A 20,850-nucleotide genomic window follows, 5' to 3' on the forward strand; every position below is an offset into this window, starting at 1 on the left:
TCAAACTGCTATCAAAACAAAACAAACAAGAACACAAAGTAGTATTTGGCTTTCTGACACGCATCATTGATGCAAGCCTGAAGCTTGCATTACCCAGGAACTTTCTCCCTTTAACATATAAAGCATGCACCTCAAATAATTGCCCAATTCACTTGTACACGCGGCAATTTTCTCCCATTTAGATTTGCAGAAGCTTGTAATTTCACATTCCTGGCAAATTCACATCTATGCCATTTATGCAGAATCTTTTCTTCACATTTAACTTCAACCATAATTATCAACATGCTCATGTGTTTATACACATCATCCAACTACAGTCTACATTCTCAATCCAATTTAGAGACTTCATTTCAATCCCAATGTCAAATCTTGTACATGCTCATTAATCCAATAAACATGACCAAATGCGCAATTATTAATTTGACATTATTTTAAGCAATGGAATGCTTAGACTAATTCTTACTCAAATGCGCCCTTTTCAAACATTCAGTCATTCAGATTTTGAAAATCTGTCTTCAATCTCTATTTAATACAACAGAAGACATTCTTACCACTTGCCAAGCTGTAGTCGAATTCATCAATTGCTTTTCTGATTACTTGGATGCCTTTCACCTTCATATGCCCTTACTACCATACTGTTTTGTGCTTCTGTATCAAATTGCCAGCGTCCTTACTGCGCCTTTCACATCTTTGCAAATGAATCTTCAACTCATTGTCAAAACAGCTTCAAATATACAGTACTGCGTTTCATTCGGCAACTCATTCACATATCTGCAAAATGCAATGATGCCCAACCATAATGCTAACACATGTTTGTAAATGCGCTTACCTCTCATTTAGAATGCGCCTCGCCTGCTCCATCCATCAGAAAATGTTCAACACAGCAATTTATGTTGCAATACCACAGATCGATTTCAAAATTTACTGCAAGTTAATTTCCATCATAATTTCTTCATTTCGCATTTCAATACATCATTGTTTCGTTGCTAATGGACAGATTGTCCGGTCATTGGATAGAACTCTGCGTTTAATACCAGAACTCTGCGTTTTTTTATTAATTTCAGTTTCCAATTACCAGATTCAATTCTGGTTCCACACTTCAACAAATCGATTGTGCTATGATTTACGCAATTGGTTATTGTTTTAACACGCTCCGCATACCTTTTACCTCTGAATTTTATACCACGTGCAATCCTTCTTTCAATTGCAGTCGAGCCACCATCTAAACAACGTTCAGTTTAATAATTCAACCAATGCATTCATTCCGGAATTGTGAATATTGTATCTTCTAATGACAGCGTTCAGGATGACAATACAAACTTATGGATTCAATTTCAATTTGGAATAATCATTACAGCGAATAGGTTACCCTCTGCATTTACCTTTTAATCGATTTCACAACAGCGCCATTTGTTCCAGCTGACACTGTTCCAACAAATGATGCTATTCATTGGTCCTTTTAACGCAAACAACTCTTAATTTCTGAAGCGCTTTCCAATAATTAAAACCTCCTCACAAGTTAGAATCACAATTAATCGATTAAAACTCCAGAATCGATTTTCATACACATTATCAAGCCATTAAAATTAAATGAGAACAACGTTCATCATGTCCTACACTTTCACGGCTTCAATATACCTCTGTTCAATACTGCAGATATTCATATATATATAATTTGCCAATGTGTTGTACAAACAGTGAAATCGACCTTTCCAAACTCGCATTAAAATCTTAACCTACACCGAACTTCGGTTTCATTCCAATCATTGAAAATAAATACAATTCCGCCAATAAAGTTATAAACACATTTATCATAAAAAAATACTTACAATTCTTGTTCTTCCTGGCTAAATATGCAAATCGATGACCCTTTTTACATAAGCCCTAAGGCTTCCAAGTAGAAAACCTTACACTGTACTCACAATCTCAATGTATTTTTCTCTCAAAACCCCTTCCTATTTATACAATTTTGAAAATGATCTAATTTAATGCTCAATCCCCTTAATATCTCAATATCGCTAAAATATCTCAACAAATCCTCTTATCTAGAATCTTATCCCTTTATATCCTTAACTACCCAAATTCTCTCATATCCTTTTATTAATTAAAAAGATATTTACAAAAATCCTCACTTCCTCCTATTTTGTTTAAAATAACAAATTAATTTAATAAAATATTAAAAATTGTCACACCCCCTTTTAACATATTTACAAAATAAAAAAAACGCCCTTGATGCTCCTGCATCAGACTCCCCATGTAAGAATATTCATGACCACCTGGTCATAAGTCTGGATATTTCCTCCTAGATCCCAAATTTTATTTTGTAATCTTTCTGTGCTTGTCGATTGCTTTACTACTGTTGTCATCTGTTGTTGTCTTCCAGGTTTCCATATTTTGTGCTGTAATACTCCACTTGCTCTGCTCTTGCAATCTTTCACTGTCATTCTCTTGTTATTGCTCCTTTTCTTTCTTTCGGCTGTCTTTATCTGGGATGTTTTTATCATTAACCTCCTTATCAACTCCATTTCTCTGTCCAGTATGTCCTCTGTCTGCTGATTGTTTCCATCTCTTGATTGCTCAAATCTCACTCTTACTTGTTCTTTACTTGTTTTGATTGCTTCCTTTTCTCCCTTACTGTTGTTTTGCACCTTTTCTGCTACTGCTACTATAAATGTTGCGGCCTGCCAAACTTCCTTTCCCTCTGCAACATTCCTTTGCTCATCATCTGCAATTTCTTTTTGATTATCATTTATGACAACTGCTTTGTCATCCTTCTTCAGCAATCTATCTCGGACATTCATCCTCTGTTCTTCCAATTTCCTCCTTTGAAAGTCTAATTCTTTATATAACTCAATGATTTTACTTGGAGTAGACTCTGGAAATTTTACACGATCTTCCATTTCCTCACATGGTCTTTCTTCTGCTAAATCTTCCTTAACATCCTTCAGTAGATGTTCTTCCAAACCTGCAATCATACACAAATCGTTAGTTTTAAAATCACAAGACCTTACGGTCTTGTTTGATGCTTCAGTCATCAAATCTTCTGATTGCTTCGAATCATTCATATGATTCAACTCCTCTAGCTCTTCATCACTCTCAAAAAGTAATGGTCCACTCTCTGGGTAACATATCGAAACTTCAACATCTTCTTCAGCATCTTCCTTTTGCTGTAGCTCAACTTTTTTGAGCTTCTCTATCCTCTGTCTGGCATCAATAACCTGTTCAAGTTCCCTTAGTTCCTTTATCAACTGCATATTTACCTGATGATTCCACTTTACTTTTAGCCTCTGCCACTTCAACTTCTTTCTCATGACATAACCATGCTTCTGGTCTTCCTCATTTCTTTGCAACATCTCCATTAACACCTCAAGCTGAACTGCTATCTCAGCCTTCCTCCTCTCATATTCCTCTTTGCTTAACTGTCTTTGTATGCCAATTTCCTTGGCATCCTTCTCCTTTTGTCTTCTGCTGTGGTTTATCTCAGAACCTCTGTTACGACTGTCACTAGTCATCATCCTTTCCATCTCTATGAGTTCCTTACTCACTTTAATATTAAAGCCTCTTCAGCAGCAAGTCCTATCCTGCCGCCACTTACCTCACCAAGCTCTCCTCACTCATTCTTTTGGCAAGCAATTGGTTCTCTATCTCTGGAACCTCCTTTGAGCACTTCTCTTTGCTCTTCCTAGGCTTCAACTCATCTGCATGTTCTAAGAACACAACTGTCCTCCTTTTCCAATCTCTATTGGAATTCCTCAAGGTTCTGCCACCTCTATGTTTTCACTTAGAAATTTTCACCAGCTTCCTTTATCTGTTAGCAATTTCCTTTTGGAAGTTGCAATAATACTTTAATGCAAAAGACTACAATACTCTATTCTTCAAAAACATATCATCTTACCTCCAAGATCTCGCCTGATCTTGTCCTCCCATTCATCTGCACTTCATTTACCTTCAGAATCTCATCACTCCTGCAAATCTGTTCCAACAAATCTTTATGCTTCCTCTGCATAAATTCTCGATATTCAACCACTGTCAATCATATTTTAAAATCTGATTCTTTCTTCCAATCTTCTGGCTTGATCTGGAAAACTTTAGCTGTCAGCAACAATTCCTTCTTTGCTGAATTTCTTCTTTGCTGCAACCATCAATCCTCATTCCATTTCTTTGTCAGTAAAACTCAAATCAAAATTAACAAAACACAATACCTGCACGATCCAAGTGAATTTCCATTCCCCAACATCGCTGTGGATTCTTTCTGTCTCTACAATCTCTGCTTAATTCTGTTTTCCCTACCTCTAAGAACTTAATTGTTCTTCTTCATTCTCCCAGCTGTACTCTCGTTTCTTGAATTTCGGATTAGAATCTGATCTCCTTTACCTGCATTCTGTTCACTTGCAATTATATATGTTGCATATCAGATTTAAAATCTGATCTTCATTATTCATCACACATTCACAAATACATTTCAGTTCAACAAACCTTCTTGTCCACATTCAGAAAATAAACATTTTTTTAATTCAACAGAGCCAAGCTCTGATACCAAAAATTTATGCAAGCCTGAAGCTTGCATTACCCAGGAACTTTCTCCCTTTAACATATAAAGCATGCACCTCAAATAATTGCCCAATTCACTTGTACACGCGGCAATTTTCTCCCATTTAGATTTGCAAAAGCTTGTAATTTCACATTCCTGGCAAATTCACATCTATGCCATTTATGCGGAATCTTTTCTTCACATTTAACTTCAACCATAATTATCAACATGCTCATGTGTTTATACACATCATCCAACTACAGTCTACATTCTCAATCCAATTTAGAGACTTCATTTCAATCCCAATGTCAAATCTTGTACATGCTCATTAATCCAATAAACATGACCAAATGTGCAATTATTAATTTGACATTATTTTAAGCAATGGAATGCTTAGACTAATTCTTACTCAAATGCGCCCTTTTCAAACATTCAGTCATTCGGATTTTGAAAATCTGTCTTCAATCTCTATTTAATACAACAGAAGACATTCTTACCACTTGCCAAGCTGTAGTCGAATTCATCAATTGCTTTTCTGGTTACTTGGATGCCTTTCACCTTGATATGCCCTTACTACCATACTGTTCTGCGCTTCTGTATCAAATTGCCAGCGTCCTTACTGCGCCTTTCACATCTTTGCAAATGAATCTTCAACTCATTGTCAAAACAACTTCAAATATACAGTACTGCGTTTCATTCAGCAACTCATTCACATATCTGCAAAACGCAATGATGCCCAACCATAATGTTAACACATTTTTGTAAATGCGCTTACCTCTCATTTAGAATGCGCCTCGCCTGCTCCATCCATCAGAAAATGTTCAACGCAGCAATTTATGCTGCAATACCACAGATCAATTTCAAAATTTACTGCAAGTTAATTTCCATCATAATTTCTTCATTTTGCATTTCAATACATCATTGTTTCGTTGCTAATGGACAGATTGTCCGGTCATTGGATAGAACTCTACGTTTAATACCAGAACTCTGCGTTCTTTTATTAATTTCAGTTTCCAATTACCAGATTCAATTCTGGTTCCACACTTCAACAACTCGATTGTGCTATGATTTACGCAATTGGTTATTGTTTTAACACGCTCTGCATACCTTTTACCTCTGAATTTTATACAACGTGCAATCCTTCTTTCAATTGCAGTCGAGCCACCATCTAAACAACGTTCAGTTTAATAATTCAACCAATGCATTCATTCCGGAATTGTGAATATTGTATCTTCTAATGACAACGTTCAGGATGACAATACAAACTTATGGATTCAATTTCAATTCAGAATAATCATTACAGCGAATAGGTTACCCTCTGCATTTACCTTTTAATCGATTTCACAACAGCGCCATTTGTTCCAGCTGACACTGTTCCAACAAATGATGCTATTCATTGGTCCTTTTAACGCAAACAACTCTTAATTTCTGAAGCGCTTTCCAATAATTAAAACCTCCTCACAAGTTAGAATCACAATTAATCGATTAAAACTCCAGAATCGATTTTCATACACATTATCAAGCCATTAAAATTAAATGAGAACAACGTTCATCATGTCCTACACTTTCACGGCTTCAATATACCTCTGTTCAATACTGCAGATATTCATATATATATAATCTGCCAATGTGTTGTACAAACAGTGAAATCGACCTTTCCAAACTGGCATTAAAATCTTAACCTACACCGAACTTCGGTTTCATTCCAATCACTGAAAATAAATACAATTCCGCCAATAAAGTTATAAACACATTTATCATAAAAAAATACTTACAATTCTTGTTCTTCCTGGCCAGATATGCAAATCGATGGCCCTTTTTACATAAGCCCTAAGGCTTCCAAGTAGAAAACCTTACACTGTACTCACAATCTCAATGTATTTTTCTCTCAAAACCCCTTCCTATTTATACAATTTTGAAAATGATCTAATTTAATGCTCAATCCCCTTAATATCTCAATATCACTAAAATATCTCAACAAATCCTCTTATCTAGAATCTTATCCCTTTATATCCTTAACTACCCAAATTCTCTCATATCCTTTTATTAATTAAAAAGATATCTACAAAAATCCTCACTTCCTCTTATTTTATTTAAAATAACAAATTAATTTATTAAAATATTAAAAATTGCCACACCCCCTTTTAACATATTTACAAAATAAAAAAAGCGCCCTTGATGCTCCTGCATCAATCATCATTGCCTCTCTTAGGGTCATACCCACCGGATTGTTCTCTGAGTATTCCCTACTAGGAATATTCTCATCTTAGGTTCCCAGCCCTCAAGAATATCGACCCTCTTGCCCACTCTTGTCTTGGATACCCTAGCACATCCTCAAGGAGTGTCAAATGCTAGATGACTACACAATCCTCCATTCTTTCTTCCAAACTAAAGACAAGAATGTTGTGTCTAACTCTCCCTCTTAACCAGGGATGAGTTCCAAGTTTTTTTTTACTTAGAAACTTACTCAAGTTCCTTTACTCATAGGAACCTCCCAGAGCTCCCTCTTACCAAGGGACTCTATCATCAGTACTTTATAGGGTCTCCTAGTTGATTGATGATCCAAGAACTCGATGTCATCAATTTCTTCATATGTAGGGTTCAGCCATCCATCACTTTCCTCCATGTCATTCCTTCTTTCCCGGAAAGTATCCTCCTTTACATCTAGGGATTCCTTCATAGGGAGATCCTTTTTCCTTTTGATCATGCCTAATCCATGTTATGTGAAACCATATGTCATGACATCACAATATTAAATACAAGTACAAGCATACATACCTCATTCTTCCTTTAGCTTTCTTGATTGAAAATTAGAATATGGATTTCATGGTCTTAGAAATTTTAAGTGGAACACACACACACACACACACACACACACACACACACACACACACACACATATATATATATATAGTAGACATTGGGCTATTAATTTCATGGTAATGTACAATGACGCTTCTCTAATTTATGCCTTACGGCGTTTCCTTTGCAACTTTTGGTGCAATTGCTAGTTATAAGTAATTAAAACTATGAGAACTAATTAAGTATTATTTAATATCGAAGTCTCATTATATCTAATTGGAAGCTTCTCATAAAGGCACAATTTTGAAATTGAGGCGTTCTTTCCCATTTCAAATTGAATAAAGAGCTTTCCCCTTTGAATTCAATTTCTTTGATTGAGAGGGAATTACTCTGATGGGAGATCAGAACTATTGTTGATCAATTCAAAATAAAATGACTAGCCCTAACAACCGATACTTATCAATTTCAGAAGTATCTACCATTTGAGGAAGATCTCAAGAAAGTAATTCCAAAACCTTCATAGAGTTCATTAAAGAATGTGGCCAATAAAACAATTGGATTGGAAACCTTATCAATTTCATTGAAGGTTGTGGTTAATTGTCACGATATATGTAATTTCAGTTTTACTATGGCTCTTTTTTTTTGAGCAAGGTAAACATCTTCAAACCATGCCCATATTTTCTTAAGCATCCTAGATCTATGTATGCACTAATAGCAATATGAAAAGAATAAAAAAAAATACACTTTCAATCAAATATCTATCTGGGGAATTGTCTGAAGCTTTCCTACATTTTTTTTCTTAACAAATCCTTCAATGGTTTACATCTTTGGCTTTTCAATTTAGTTTAATGAATTACTTTAGGTGAGCTATCTTCTTTCCTTTTTCCGATCATAACATCAAAATATTGAACATTGTTTTAAATCTTGCCAAGTTCTCTGTTGGTTGATAAGCATGCCCATTTATTAAATTATCAATTAGGATGCTCTCTATGAAGTTTTACAAACTGAAAGTGGGTTTCCGCAAGAAAACCATTGACATCAAGAATAAGTAACTTTCATGTTTATTGGCACAACCATTGCCATGTCTGCTTGCACATTTTCCAATAGTAATTTTAACTGGTTGTTGTCAATTCCAAAGGACTATCGATAATGTTGGACAACATGATTATCATTAAGGTGCTTTATCAATGCCATACCACCTAGTATAAGAGAGGAAGTAACCATTGAAACTCGGTTTGGAGTCACAAGTGTTTCTATCAACTTTTGTACTATATGTGTTCTTGGATATTGAGTGATAGATTGACAAGCTCTCTAGGTTTGCCAGATATTGCATGAAGAATTTTCTTCTTCTAGTCTTCATTACAAATTTCTAAAATCTTCACAATGTACTAAGTGCTGCTCTCATTCTGAAATGGACAAATTTATGTAAAATTGTCAAGCTGATCTAGTAGAGTTTCAACATTATCTATGGATCCTATAAAAGGTCATCTGGTAATATGGATTGAACACAATCAAACCATGAAGTAATGAATCCCTCAATTATTTAGGCGAAATCTCTTCAAGGGGACTTGGCATGCTACTCTTCAGCTATGGTACATATGTGACTAGTCTGGACTACAGTCTTAAAAGGTAATATGCACTACTACTATCCCACTACCATGATTACAAAGATCTCAAAGTGAATTCTGCAACCAATCATATCCAATCATTGTAACCTTCCATATTTACAAGCTCAAATAGTTGATAATTCACCTTAAAATATCCAAGAAGATGGCGATAGTCATGAAAATTGTCATGATCAGCAAGGCCTTTCCCTGTTTGAAAAATTTCTTTTGTTCCAGTCATAAGTGTGTGAGAAACTTTGACTATTTTGTATCATTTGAGAATAAATAACTTCCAACATAAGCAAGATGCACGAGACACTCAATAACCACTTTTGATAGAGAAGACTTCATAATAACATAATAAATAAATAAATAAAATAATTTCAAGGTCGATGCATACTCCAAAATGGGCCTCCAGGAGGAAGGAATATGAACAATGTCGAGATCTTCAGAAATTGCATACAAATATGTCCCAACAAAGTCAAAAGATAAGCATTTCAATGCAAGAGAAAATTCTTGGTCTTTTAGCCTCTTATCAATATGATTATTGAACTGTTGCAATGAAGTTATGGATATTTGAAAGTTTTAACTAGAACCAGATCCTATTTCATAGGTATATTGGATCACGAGTTGGTTGAGTTGAATATGCTCGATAAGATAATGTATCAAAATTGGATCATGAGTTTCTTGTTCTTATTTCTTTTTTCAAATTATTTATGCCATTAGAACGCCCATTTTGTTATATATCATTGAGGATAATTTGCAGAGGCATAATTTGCTAAAATTTCTTTGTTAGTTAGCCTTAGTATTTCATTGAATAATGAATCAAAATCAAATTGAGGCGGTTCCACTGGGGTTGTGGAAAGTAGGGATGGAGGCATGATTTAAGGGGTTTTGCAATCCATCCATTCCATGGATAGAGTAACTAGTGGTGTAATGAATTTGATCAAGTAATTCCTAAAAGAACCATAAATTTGAGGCCCCGGAAAAGGGAAATGAGAAAGGAGAAGAAACAAACTAAAAAGTAGTCATGCATTCATCAACATTACCATACACCATTACCGTCAGCTCTAACTATGGTTAGACCATTACCCTCAACAGTATCTATAATTAGAATGTGGGTTCCTAGTAAACATAGTTACATCTGAGGCCCCTTCTTTGCTTGATATTACCCTCAATAGTAGCGACAACTAGATCATCATTACACTAAATAGTAGTGACAATTACAATGTGGGTGCCTAATAAGCATAGAGATACGTATGAGGCCCACTTCTTTTCCTACTCAAAAACCAAGAAATCAATCTCATGAAGTTTTTTTTTTTTTAATGCAATGATCAAATTGTTACCAAGTGTGTAAAGGATCACCACAATTTTCAAGCCTGATGCTAAATCATCACTGTGTCTTAGTGACCAATGCCAAAATATTGCCTCCAAACATTAATATAAAAATGGAGGCTATTACCACGTCGAGTATTAGAATGATGATTCTACTGAATGTAGGGTGTGAGAAGAAAGAGATGGAAAGCCCATCCAGACTCGACTCCTATAGCTATCATACAACTAATAATCAAGGTTTTTAAGTTATTCTTATTAGCATTATTATTATTGCCAGAATCAATTGTTTCTCCATTTCCAGGTCTAGAATTCAAATTCTCAAATCTAGAAACCATAGATAATTCAATTTGTGCTTGATCCAAATGTTTGTACGGAACACAAATTATTTATACAATTATTTATCTAATCTATATGTTACACATAAATTTATTTGTTTATTTTCCCCTCAGTTTTTTTGTGTTTTTATCATGCATCAAACTCTTTCGGGACCCCGAGCCAAGACATTACTCATGTTGGCATTACAGAAACAATCACGAGTACTAGTCATATGAAAAGCCAAGATAGAGGTAGTTCTCTAAATGATCATTGTGATGTGAAGAGAACGAAATATGGGTTGTGGTGAATGCATAATCTACATGTATAAAACATAAAGTAGAAGTATAGGATGATAAGCCCACAATTGAGAGAATGCCCTCCAAAGAAAAATTCATTGAGGCAACTAAAACACGAGAGGGACACAGTGCCAACTCATAAGGGAGTGAAGAGGCATCTGAAATCCTTGCAACAATGATACTCCTAAACCTTGCACTAAGTAATTCCCAAGTTAAGGTCGTTTCTACAAGTAGTGCCTCTTCAAGAAAGAAAAATTCTCTCCAACAACAGGGCACTCTTGTTGTATTGGGTCCTTGTCCAATCTCTCTAGTAGGGATAGAATTTACCATGCCAATGGGACCAAGAGTCACTCTAGGGGATAACAATGTAAGACACATGAGAGAGACCTTCATGGGTCAATTGTATGAACCAAATCTATACGCGGAAGACGATGTAGGACACACTGCCCCCCTGTTTTTTTAGATGGAAGGATCTTCTACAAGAGGGTTCAAATTTTGAACTTGGTGGTTTAAGGTCTAGGTTTTGAACCATGCTCTGATACCACATGCAAGGACCTAACCTAGGTATTCTAATTAAGCCAAATTTATCATTTAATTTAATTACAATAAGAAGGAAAATAACATGTTTATAACTCAACACTTATTTGATAATAATATACAAGTAAAATTTGATTTACAACATAGTAAACATGTAAGAAATTTCATTTGCAATAATTTACATAAATAAAACAATAAATGGAAGAATATTTGTTCTAGCGGCTTGGTTGGGATGCTCCTGCTGGGATACCCGACTGAATTTACCTTCCAACTAACTAAGAATTAATTCCTAGCCCAAAGAACCTCCACAAGTTCCCTAGCCCTCCGAGCCCATGTCCAACCAGATGTAGCGTGTCAAAGTTAAAACCAACATTCTCCAATAGATCAAAGTTTGAGTTCTCTCATTTTTCTCTCCCTTCTCCTTCTCCACATTCCTCCCAAAATAAAATCCTCCAATTCCAAAATAAAGAACAAGGATCCCCCCCTCTCTTCTCATCCTCCTTCCCTTTATGTCTCTTCCTCTCATCCACCTCAACCACCTACCATCAATGCCATGAATACCACCCCAAAATAAATTTGAAAGGACACCTTGGGAATGGAAATATTAATATTTAATTTAGAATTAAATTGCAGAAGACAACTTGGAAAACCTTGGGAATTGAAATATTGATATTTAAATTAGAAATAAATTGGAGAAGACCATATCTTATCCAAGAGTAAATTTGAGAAGACACCTTGGGAATTGAAATATGAATATTTAATTTAGAAATAAATTGGAGAAGACCATATCTTATCCAAAAGTAAATTTGAGAAGACACCTTGGGAATTGAAATATGGATATTTAATTTAGAAATAAATTGGAAAATGCCATATTTAATCCAAAAGTAAAAGACATCTCGGGAATTGAATAATAACAAATAATAAGTCATATTAGTAAAATGATGTAGGAATTTACAGGGTAAGTTCCTCAGATAGAACACCAAAGGACACCGCTCACAAACAGATCATAGGTCAATACACCGGTATTCTTGACGTGGTTAAAACCCTCAAAGAGGGAAACAGTCCACGGCCTGAGCCAATGTGGCCACTTCAGGCAATTTATTAATATAAAAGAAAGAAAATTTACATAAGCTTCTCTCATGAATGGTCACCTTACAAATGAACCTCCATGCTCTTTAAATAGAGATCATGGACCAATCAGGTGTTAAGCCACGGATCAAGTGTCGGTAATACCGAGGAGAGAATGAACCATCAGATCACTTCATGTCTAGAACATATTGTGACCGTCAAATTGTAAGTTACAAAAGTACATAGTAAAGAAACACACTTTACCTAACTCTACACTAGACCAAGTTATACTTAACTATTTCCTATGTGTCGGAATATCCTAACATCCCCCCTTAAGAACAACTTGGGATAGGATTGAAGGATGTACAAATATGACACAATAGGAGAAGGAAGGAGGCATTAGAGCCTATCCCCCCTTAGTGACAACTTCCTCAACTCCAACCATAAATTGAAGTTTAGTAAACTTCGCCTCTGTGAGAGCCTTTGTAAAGATATCTGCAGCTTGATCATCGGTTAAACAATATTGCACTTCAAGAACATGGTCATGAATGAGCTTTTTGATGAAGTGCATGTGTAGTTAAAAGTGTTTATTGCGTTGATGTTGGATTGGATCTTTGCATAGTTGAATTGAACTTTGATTATCACACCAAAGTGTAGTCGGACGCTGCTGCTGAAAGCCAAACTCTGACAGGATCTAACGAAGCCACATGGCTTCCTTACTCGCTTCTACGACGCCACGATACTCTGCTTCTGCTGAAGAAAGAGAAATGGAACTTTGTTTCTTGCAAGCCCATGTAATAGGTCCAAAACTAAGAGTGAAGACATAACCTGCAGTAAACTTCCGATCATCAAGGTCATGAGCCCAATCGGAATCAGTGAAACCAACCAATAGAGGATATGTTTCTGCATTGTAATGAATCCCAAACTGAACTGTACCTCAAACATAGCGAATTATTCTTTTGGATTCTTTCCAATGACTTTCATGTAGGTTTTGCATAAATCGAGCAATAAGGCCAAAATCAAAGGAAAGGTCAGGATGGGTATGGGTCATATACAAAAGTTTTCCTACAAGCTGACGATATAAGGTAGCATCAACTTTAGGGGAAGTACAAGTGATTGAAATTTTGGCTCCAAAATGAAAGGGAGAAGGGGCTAACTTACAGTCTTCCGTGTGAAAGTGGTGTAGAAGATCACAAGCATACTTGGACTGGGAAAGGGAAATACCTTCCTTGGATTGCAAGACTTTGATGCAGGAGCATCCAGACTTAGCCAACAATGTGAAAGTTTGTTCACATGTTGTGGCTAAACAAGCTGAAATTCATTGACTTGATTGGTAAAAAGCCAATTTTATTGAGAGGGTTGGATCTCTCAAGAAATTAGTTATAATTCATTATTGTAATAAGTTAGAGACTGCCTTATTTTAGATTCAGAGATAAAGATTGTTAGCATAGAGCTAGGGGTTAGAGATTTGCTGTTAGATCTATCAAAAAATAGAGATTTCGTTGTTAGATATGGTTAGAGTGTTTGTTGATGGATAAAAGGAAGGAAAATGTAATGAGCGAGGGAGGAGTAGATGAGTAGAGTGAGTGCATAGAGAGAGGAGTGGATTGCATCCTTTTGGGAGGCAGAGATCTTTTTCTGTGTAATCAGGCCTAAGGCCGAGACTCTGTTATTGTTTATTGTGAATAAATGAGTGTTGCGTGCATAATGTTATAAACAGCCCGTGGAGGCCTTCAAATGCTTGTTTTTCTCATTATTCGGATGATATTGATGCTGTCGCTGTGTTTTTCATATTTTATAATAGAAACCTTGTGTTAAAAGGATTATTTGGCGAGTGCATTCCATTGTTCTGGTTTCGCAAGAAGAAAACCCAAATACACTAAGTATCAGGCGTAAAACCCTTTCGGATTGAGAATCCAGACTTCAAATCATTATAAGCAGAAGTTTTAACGCTATCGGGTCCGTGGAACCCATATAGCATCGCCCCTGTGTATTTAATTGTTTATCGCCAAATTCCATTTACACAGAGAATCACACTAAACACTTAGCGGATTCAAGAAAGCGGACTTGAAATATTATGCACAAGAGTTTTGGATCCTATCGAGTCTGACACTTATATCGCATCGGCACTTCGGGAGCGGGAGTTATAAAGTGTTAAGCAGCCATTGCAATCGCCGATAGCGATTAGCGATATCACATCGGACCCCCGCCGAGGACTAGCGCCGATAGTGTGGACCATTGGAACCTCGATCGCCGATATTGCGATTCAATCTCAGTCGTTCGATCGGCCAGATCTGGATTTGCGGCAATAGTTCATATAACTGTTTAAAAGGGGAAAAAACCTTGTTTTGACATTTTCGAGGGTATTTTGGTCCTGAAAGGGAAAAAGCATTGTTTTAAGCTTTTCAAAGGCTTTTGGATTCCGATAGGAAAAAAAAGGGCTCATATTTTGTGTAAAAAGGGGCGATTGTTGGGTTTTATAGAGCCAAGTGTGGGTTTATAGAACACCATTGTTTTCGCTGCGTCAGACTTGAAGACCAAGAAAATAATGCAAGTGTCATAAGTTTATCATTTCAAACTAATTTTTAAGGCTGGACTTCACATGGTTTATAAGGTTGGGATCACTACCAGTAAAGATAAGATCATCAACATAAAGAACAAGAATGATAAGGGACTTACCCACTTTCTTGGTGTAGACAATATTGTCAGAATGACACCTAGAAAAGCTAGTATCTAAAAGAAAGCTATCCATTTTGGCATACCAAGCCCGAGGGGCTTGCTTGAGACCATAAAGGGATTTCTTAAGTCGACATACAAGGCTGGAGTATGTTTTTATAAAGCAAGGAGGTTGTTCCATATAGATTTCTTCATGCAAGTCCCCATGCAAGAAGGCAACTTTAACATCCATTTGATGGACTTCCCATTTGAAAGAGGCAACAAGGAAAGAACAAGACAGATAGAGTTCATTTTGGCAATAGGGGAGAAGGTTTCAGTATAGTCAATGCCTGCAACTTGTGAAAAATCCTTAGCAACAAGATGAGCTTTATGTTTATCAATTTTTCCATTTGGTCCAAACTTGGTTCTGTAAACCCATTTACATCTAACAAGTTCTCGTCCCTTTGGAAGAGGAACAAGATCCTATGTATCATTTGCCAATAGTGAACGATATTCTTCATTCATAGTTGCGTCCTAGTCTAGATGGCCTGAAGCTTCTACAAAGGTGTCAGGATCATAATTTGTTGAAGCTTGAGTTAGTAAAGAAGAGGCTATATCAAACTGAGAACGTGTGTGACACTGATCTGTAGGATCACCTGCTGCATCCCGAGTAGCACAGACCCATTTTGGAAGTTAAGGAGTTGAAGGAGGATCCCGAGAAGGTGGGGGAGGATTTTCATCCTCGCTGTCATCATCTGAAGAAGAAATATTTTCAGAAGTAGAAGGGATAGAGAGAGGTGGCACATCCATCGAACTAGGCTCATAGGCCGATATATTTTTCAAAAAACTTTACATCTCTTCTAATGATAACATTTTTGGATTTAGGTGGAAGAAGTCTATATCCTTTGACATCTTCAGAATATACAACAAAAATACATTTTTCACTCTTAGGTTCTAAGGCTTTATGTTTCTCATCTGGAATATGGGCCCATGCTTCACTTTCAAAAACACGAAAGTGACTTACATCTGGTTTAATTGAGCTCTGTGCTTCTTCTGGAGTGATATTCTTTAAAACCTTAGTAGGTGTGCGATTTACTATGTAATTTGCACAATTAATTGCTTTTGCCCAAAAAGTAAGACTAAGTCCTTTAGATTGAGGCATACAATTAGCCATTTCCTTTAAAGTGCGATTCTTGCTTTCAACTACACCATTTTGTTGTGGAGTATATGGAACAATATGTTGCATTTGAATTCCATGCTTAGTGCAAAAGTTGATGAATTTGTTAACATATTCTCCGCCATTATCAGATCTTAGCTTAAGAATTTGATGTCCAGATTGTTTCTCAACAAAGGCCTTAAAGGCCAAGAACATGTTAAATACTTCACTCTTGAGTTTTAAGAAGTATACCTAAGTGCGTCTAGAGAAATCATCAATGAAATTTAAGAAATACTGGTAGCCAGAGAATGAAACAACTGGAAGTGGACCACATAAATCACTATGCATATGTTGTAAAGGGGCTGAGGCGTGCCAAGAGGCATGTTTTTCAAAACTATCTCGATGATGTTTTCTGAGTACACATCCGAAACAAACACCATCTCTGCAAGATACCATAGGAAGAACTGTCACCATATTTTCTTTACAAATATTTTGAAGGGAGCAATAGTTTAAGTGACCAAATCGCTCATGCCAAAGTTTGCTCACTTCATCATTATGAGAAACAAATACCGAGGGAAGAGTTGATGACCCAAAGTTGTTAAACTTATACAACCTTATAGAATCATCAACAATTCCAGTAACTAAAATCTGTCTAGGATCTCTTAGGTCCTTAATTACAACATCATGAGGTGAAAATTCAATGGTTTTACCTTCACCTGAATGAGTTATCTGATATACAGATAAAAGATTGCAAGATAAGGTTGGAACACATAATACATCATTAAATTGACCATTGTCTAGATGAATAGTTCTAGTCCCTACAACACTAAGAGATCTATCATCACCAACATATATATTTTTGGTGTTACAATCATTTAAAGAAGAAAACACGGTTTTGTTTTTGGCCATGTTATAAGAAGCTCCATAATCAATGAGCCACTCATGAGAATGAGAAGAAGAAGATACATTTATTGCATAACCAGACTGAGATGCTTGACAACCACATGCAGAAAGTGTTATTCCTGAAGATGAAGTTGAAGTTGAAGAGTGCTCCAAATGGATTCTATGCTTCTTCATTGCTACTTCCAAGGCTTCCATCTTCTTAAAGCTTTTGGATTCTAAGTGGCCATCTCGATTACAAAAGTTGCAATGTATATCAGTCTTCTTCCCTTTGTTTTTATTTGCCTTATCATTTTGTTGAATTGATTTTTCATTTTGAGACTGAAAGTGTTTAGGACCCTTGGATGGTTTAGGAACATTCTTTTTAGGATGCTGCTTCTTAGGATTCTTTGAACTTGGTTGCTGCTGGGCGGCTAAGGATTTTTTTGGAGAGTTTCCAAGATTAAGAAGACCAAGAAGTAAGAGTTTTTCTTGTTCTCTTATTAAAGAATCACAAAAGGGATCAAAAGAGGGGGACTTGTAGTCTTGTCCTTGAGAAATAAAGGCTTCTCTATTAGAATGGAATGTGGAAACAAACACAAAGTAGACTGTTCCTAACTTAGTAAGAATGGAATAGATAAGGCTAAATTATTCTTTCTTAACCATAACACCTTCCAAGAGAAGTCTAAGGGTCTTGAACTTGGACAAAAAATCTTCAATGGAAGAAAAATTATTAGGGTCCAACGTAAGCAACTCGTTTTCGAGTTGATGGGCTCTAATTTCATTTTTAATTCCAAAAACTTTATTGAGCAGTTTCATTGCTTCATCAGGGGTATCAAGTTCTGCGATACGGAATCTAAGGTATCGAGAAATAAACATCCCTATCAACCCACATGCTTGATCTTGATTATTTTCCCATTTGGCTTACTTATCTTCATCTTTAGGTTTAGACTCTTTGCCTGAGGCTATTCTATAAAGACCTTTACTTCTAATTAAATCCTCCATGTAGGACACCCATTGGAAGTAGTTGGTGTTTTCAAGAATAACTTGGCATGAAATTTCCGTTTTAACAGAAACAAATACTGTAGATGCTAAAACTAAGTGTTCCAATAAAAATATCTCGAAAAATCAGGCTGATTAAAAAGAAACGACTTCCGGATGAAGAAGTTATGACTTTTTGAAGAAAAGTTGTCGAAGATGCCGATGAAGTACGTGAATGTGCAGAAGTGAATGATAATGTTAGATTTAAAAAAAGCCCCCCCCCTCTTTCCAAACTTAATATAATAAGTTGACTTTTAATTTTATATTTTATGTGACCCACTTTTATAAATAAGTGAAAGTCAGTTTTACAATGGTACTTTATGAGCTACCCACTAAATTGTAACTTAAATAAAAGATAAATAGACTTTAGAATTATAAGCGACTCACTTTTTATAATGGGTGAGAACACTTTTACATAAATTATATTTAAAACATAAGTTACATGTGCTTTTTGAAAAAGTAACTCAACAAAAAGAAAGACTTGAACTCAAGATCTCTATTCTCATAAAATAACTTTGGACCAACTGAGCTAGTTTAAAATGTTAGTAATTTGTGGAAAAGAGGAAGGTTTTTTTTTCTTTTAGCCACTCAAGCTTTGGAGTGTCTGCTTACTTGAGAAAGCCCTTTTTTCTTACAAAACAAAAAACCACACAACCTAAAACGGACATGCAAAGAAAACCAAACCTTACATCTTGAAGTTAGATTTCGCTGAAAACTAAGTATTTTCCTCAATGTTTCTGATTTTCTGAGATCACACTAAGGTGCGACAGAAAATATCATACGCATGAGAAAAATCCTTCCTTTCTGTCTCTGACTTGCCCAGATCGTATGGAGTCGCGAGGCAAAGAGCATACGTAGAAATGAAAGGTATGGATTTGGTAATAAAAAACAGAGAGATAAATAAACCAAAATAAATAGAGAGATAAATAACTAAAATTGCAAATAAAGATTGTATACCTCCATATCTTAAAAATGATGTAGCTAGGGCTACCTGAAACCTTTTCGCGTGAAACGAAAGGGGTTCCTCACTAGAACAGATGCTCCTAACACAATAAAGCAGTCCTATCGGCCCAAAAGTGGTCAGAAATAGTAGATCTAGGAAAAGACAATCGGATGCAGTTGTACCATATTTGGATTTGGATCACCAACGGATGCGGCCCTCAAATAGCTCTGATACCATGTAAGAATTTAATAGGTAAGTTCCTCAGATAGAACACCAAAGGTCACCACTCACAAACAAATCACAGATCAATACACCAGTATTCTTGACGTGGTTAAAATCCTCAAAGAGGGAAACAATCCACGGCTTGAGCCAACGCGATCACTTCAGGCAATTTATTAATGTAAAAGAAAGAAAATTTACATAAGCTTCTGTCATGAACGATCAACTTACAAATGACCCTCCATGCTCTTTAAATAGACATCATGGACCAATCATGTGTTAAGCCACAGATCAAGTGTCGGTAATACCGAGGAGAGAATGAACTGTCGGATAACTTCATGTCTAGAACATATCGTGACTGTCGGATTGTAAGTTACAAAAGTACATAGTAAAGAAACACACTTTACCTAACTCTACACTAGACCAAGTTATACTTAACTATTTCCTATGTGTCGGAATATCTTAACAAATGAAATTACAGATTCACAAGTGTGGGTATATACCAATATTACTTAATAATTATAAGTCAATATTTTCATGTTAATTAAACACTAGCAAAATTAGCATGAGAGGAACAAGTACAACATTACAGAATATGAGGGCTACAAAGTGAATTAGTGGAGTAAAGGGAAAGAGGAAAAAAATTAAGATTTCTTAAGAAGGTTGATAAGAGGATCCAACTTTTGCTGACCTCCAGGCCATTGTGCATATTTAGATTTTCATGGTTCTTGATCATCTCTAGAGCTTCCTTAAAGTGTCTTTTAAAGTAATGGTTTTCTTTAACAATAATTTTGATGTTCTTTAGACTTACATTGTGTTTCGTTTTGGTAGAATGTTTAGCAAGGGCAGTGTTAGTTTAGCCCATGTGTTGCACAAAATATTGTCACCATGACATTCTGCAATCAGTGTGAGTCTATCACCACTCATACTGTCCTCCTATGCAAGTCTTAAACCTTAGCTCTTCATGTCAAGCCTTAAAAATGAGAGAAAGTCCTTGAAAATCTCTAAAACTCTGGTTCCGCACTTTCTCTTAGCATTACCTACGGTCCCGCACCCCTTGGTCATGTTCCCTGCGGACCTGCCCGCTTTGTCTCTAAAGGAAAGGGTGCGGACCCCTGTAAAATTCAAAAAGGCGCAAGTTTATTATTAAAAACTCACTTTGGGTTAATTCTGGACGCTTCTAGAAGGAATCTTGAGGTGGCAAGTTCGCTCCTAGGTGGTTCATGCATCCCATAACTAAAGGAGATAACCCCTTGATGTGGGGAGCTTATCCCTTTGAAGGAGGACTCTATCCCTTTGAAGGTGGACCTGGTAACTTCCTTCCTCTGCATTATAAAATGAGGCATTGGGCTGGTTGCTAGGGAGGTTGAAAGCTGAATATTTTTGAGGATAAATGCTGTTGGAATTTGACTTCCTAATTGAGCTTGAGAGGAGAGATTACATACCTTTTTATCTCTTTGGGAAGAGTG

General features: G+C 36.1%; 1 protein-coding gene across 1 annotated transcript in view; it reads right to left on the reverse strand.

The window, feature by feature from the left end:
* Positions 1 to 704: 704 nt before the first annotated feature.
* Positions 705 to 20,850, reverse strand: part of LOC149228951 (wax ester synthase/diacylglycerol acyltransferase 11-like) — a 78,504-nt gene continuing 58,358 nt past the window's right edge. Inside the window, exons 9-12 of the mRNA XM_089380915.1 lie at positions 5,307 to 5,329; positions 5,114 to 5,201; positions 830 to 852; positions 705 to 771 (exon numbers count right to left, since the gene is read on the reverse strand). Of these exons, the coding sequence (XP_089237041.1) occupies positions 705 to 771; positions 830 to 852; positions 5,114 to 5,201; positions 5,307 to 5,329 (201 nt within the window). The remainder of the gene's footprint in view (positions 772 to 829; positions 853 to 5,113; positions 5,202 to 5,306; positions 5,330 to 20,850) is intronic.

This window comes from Pinus tabuliformis, chromosome J, assembly GCF_031772625.1.
Source record: "Pinus tabuliformis cultivar Carrire ecotype Pingquan chromosome J, CPIR1, whole genome shotgun sequence".
NCBI lineage: Eukaryota > Viridiplantae > Streptophyta > Pinopsida > Pinales > Pinaceae > Pinus > Pinus tabuliformis.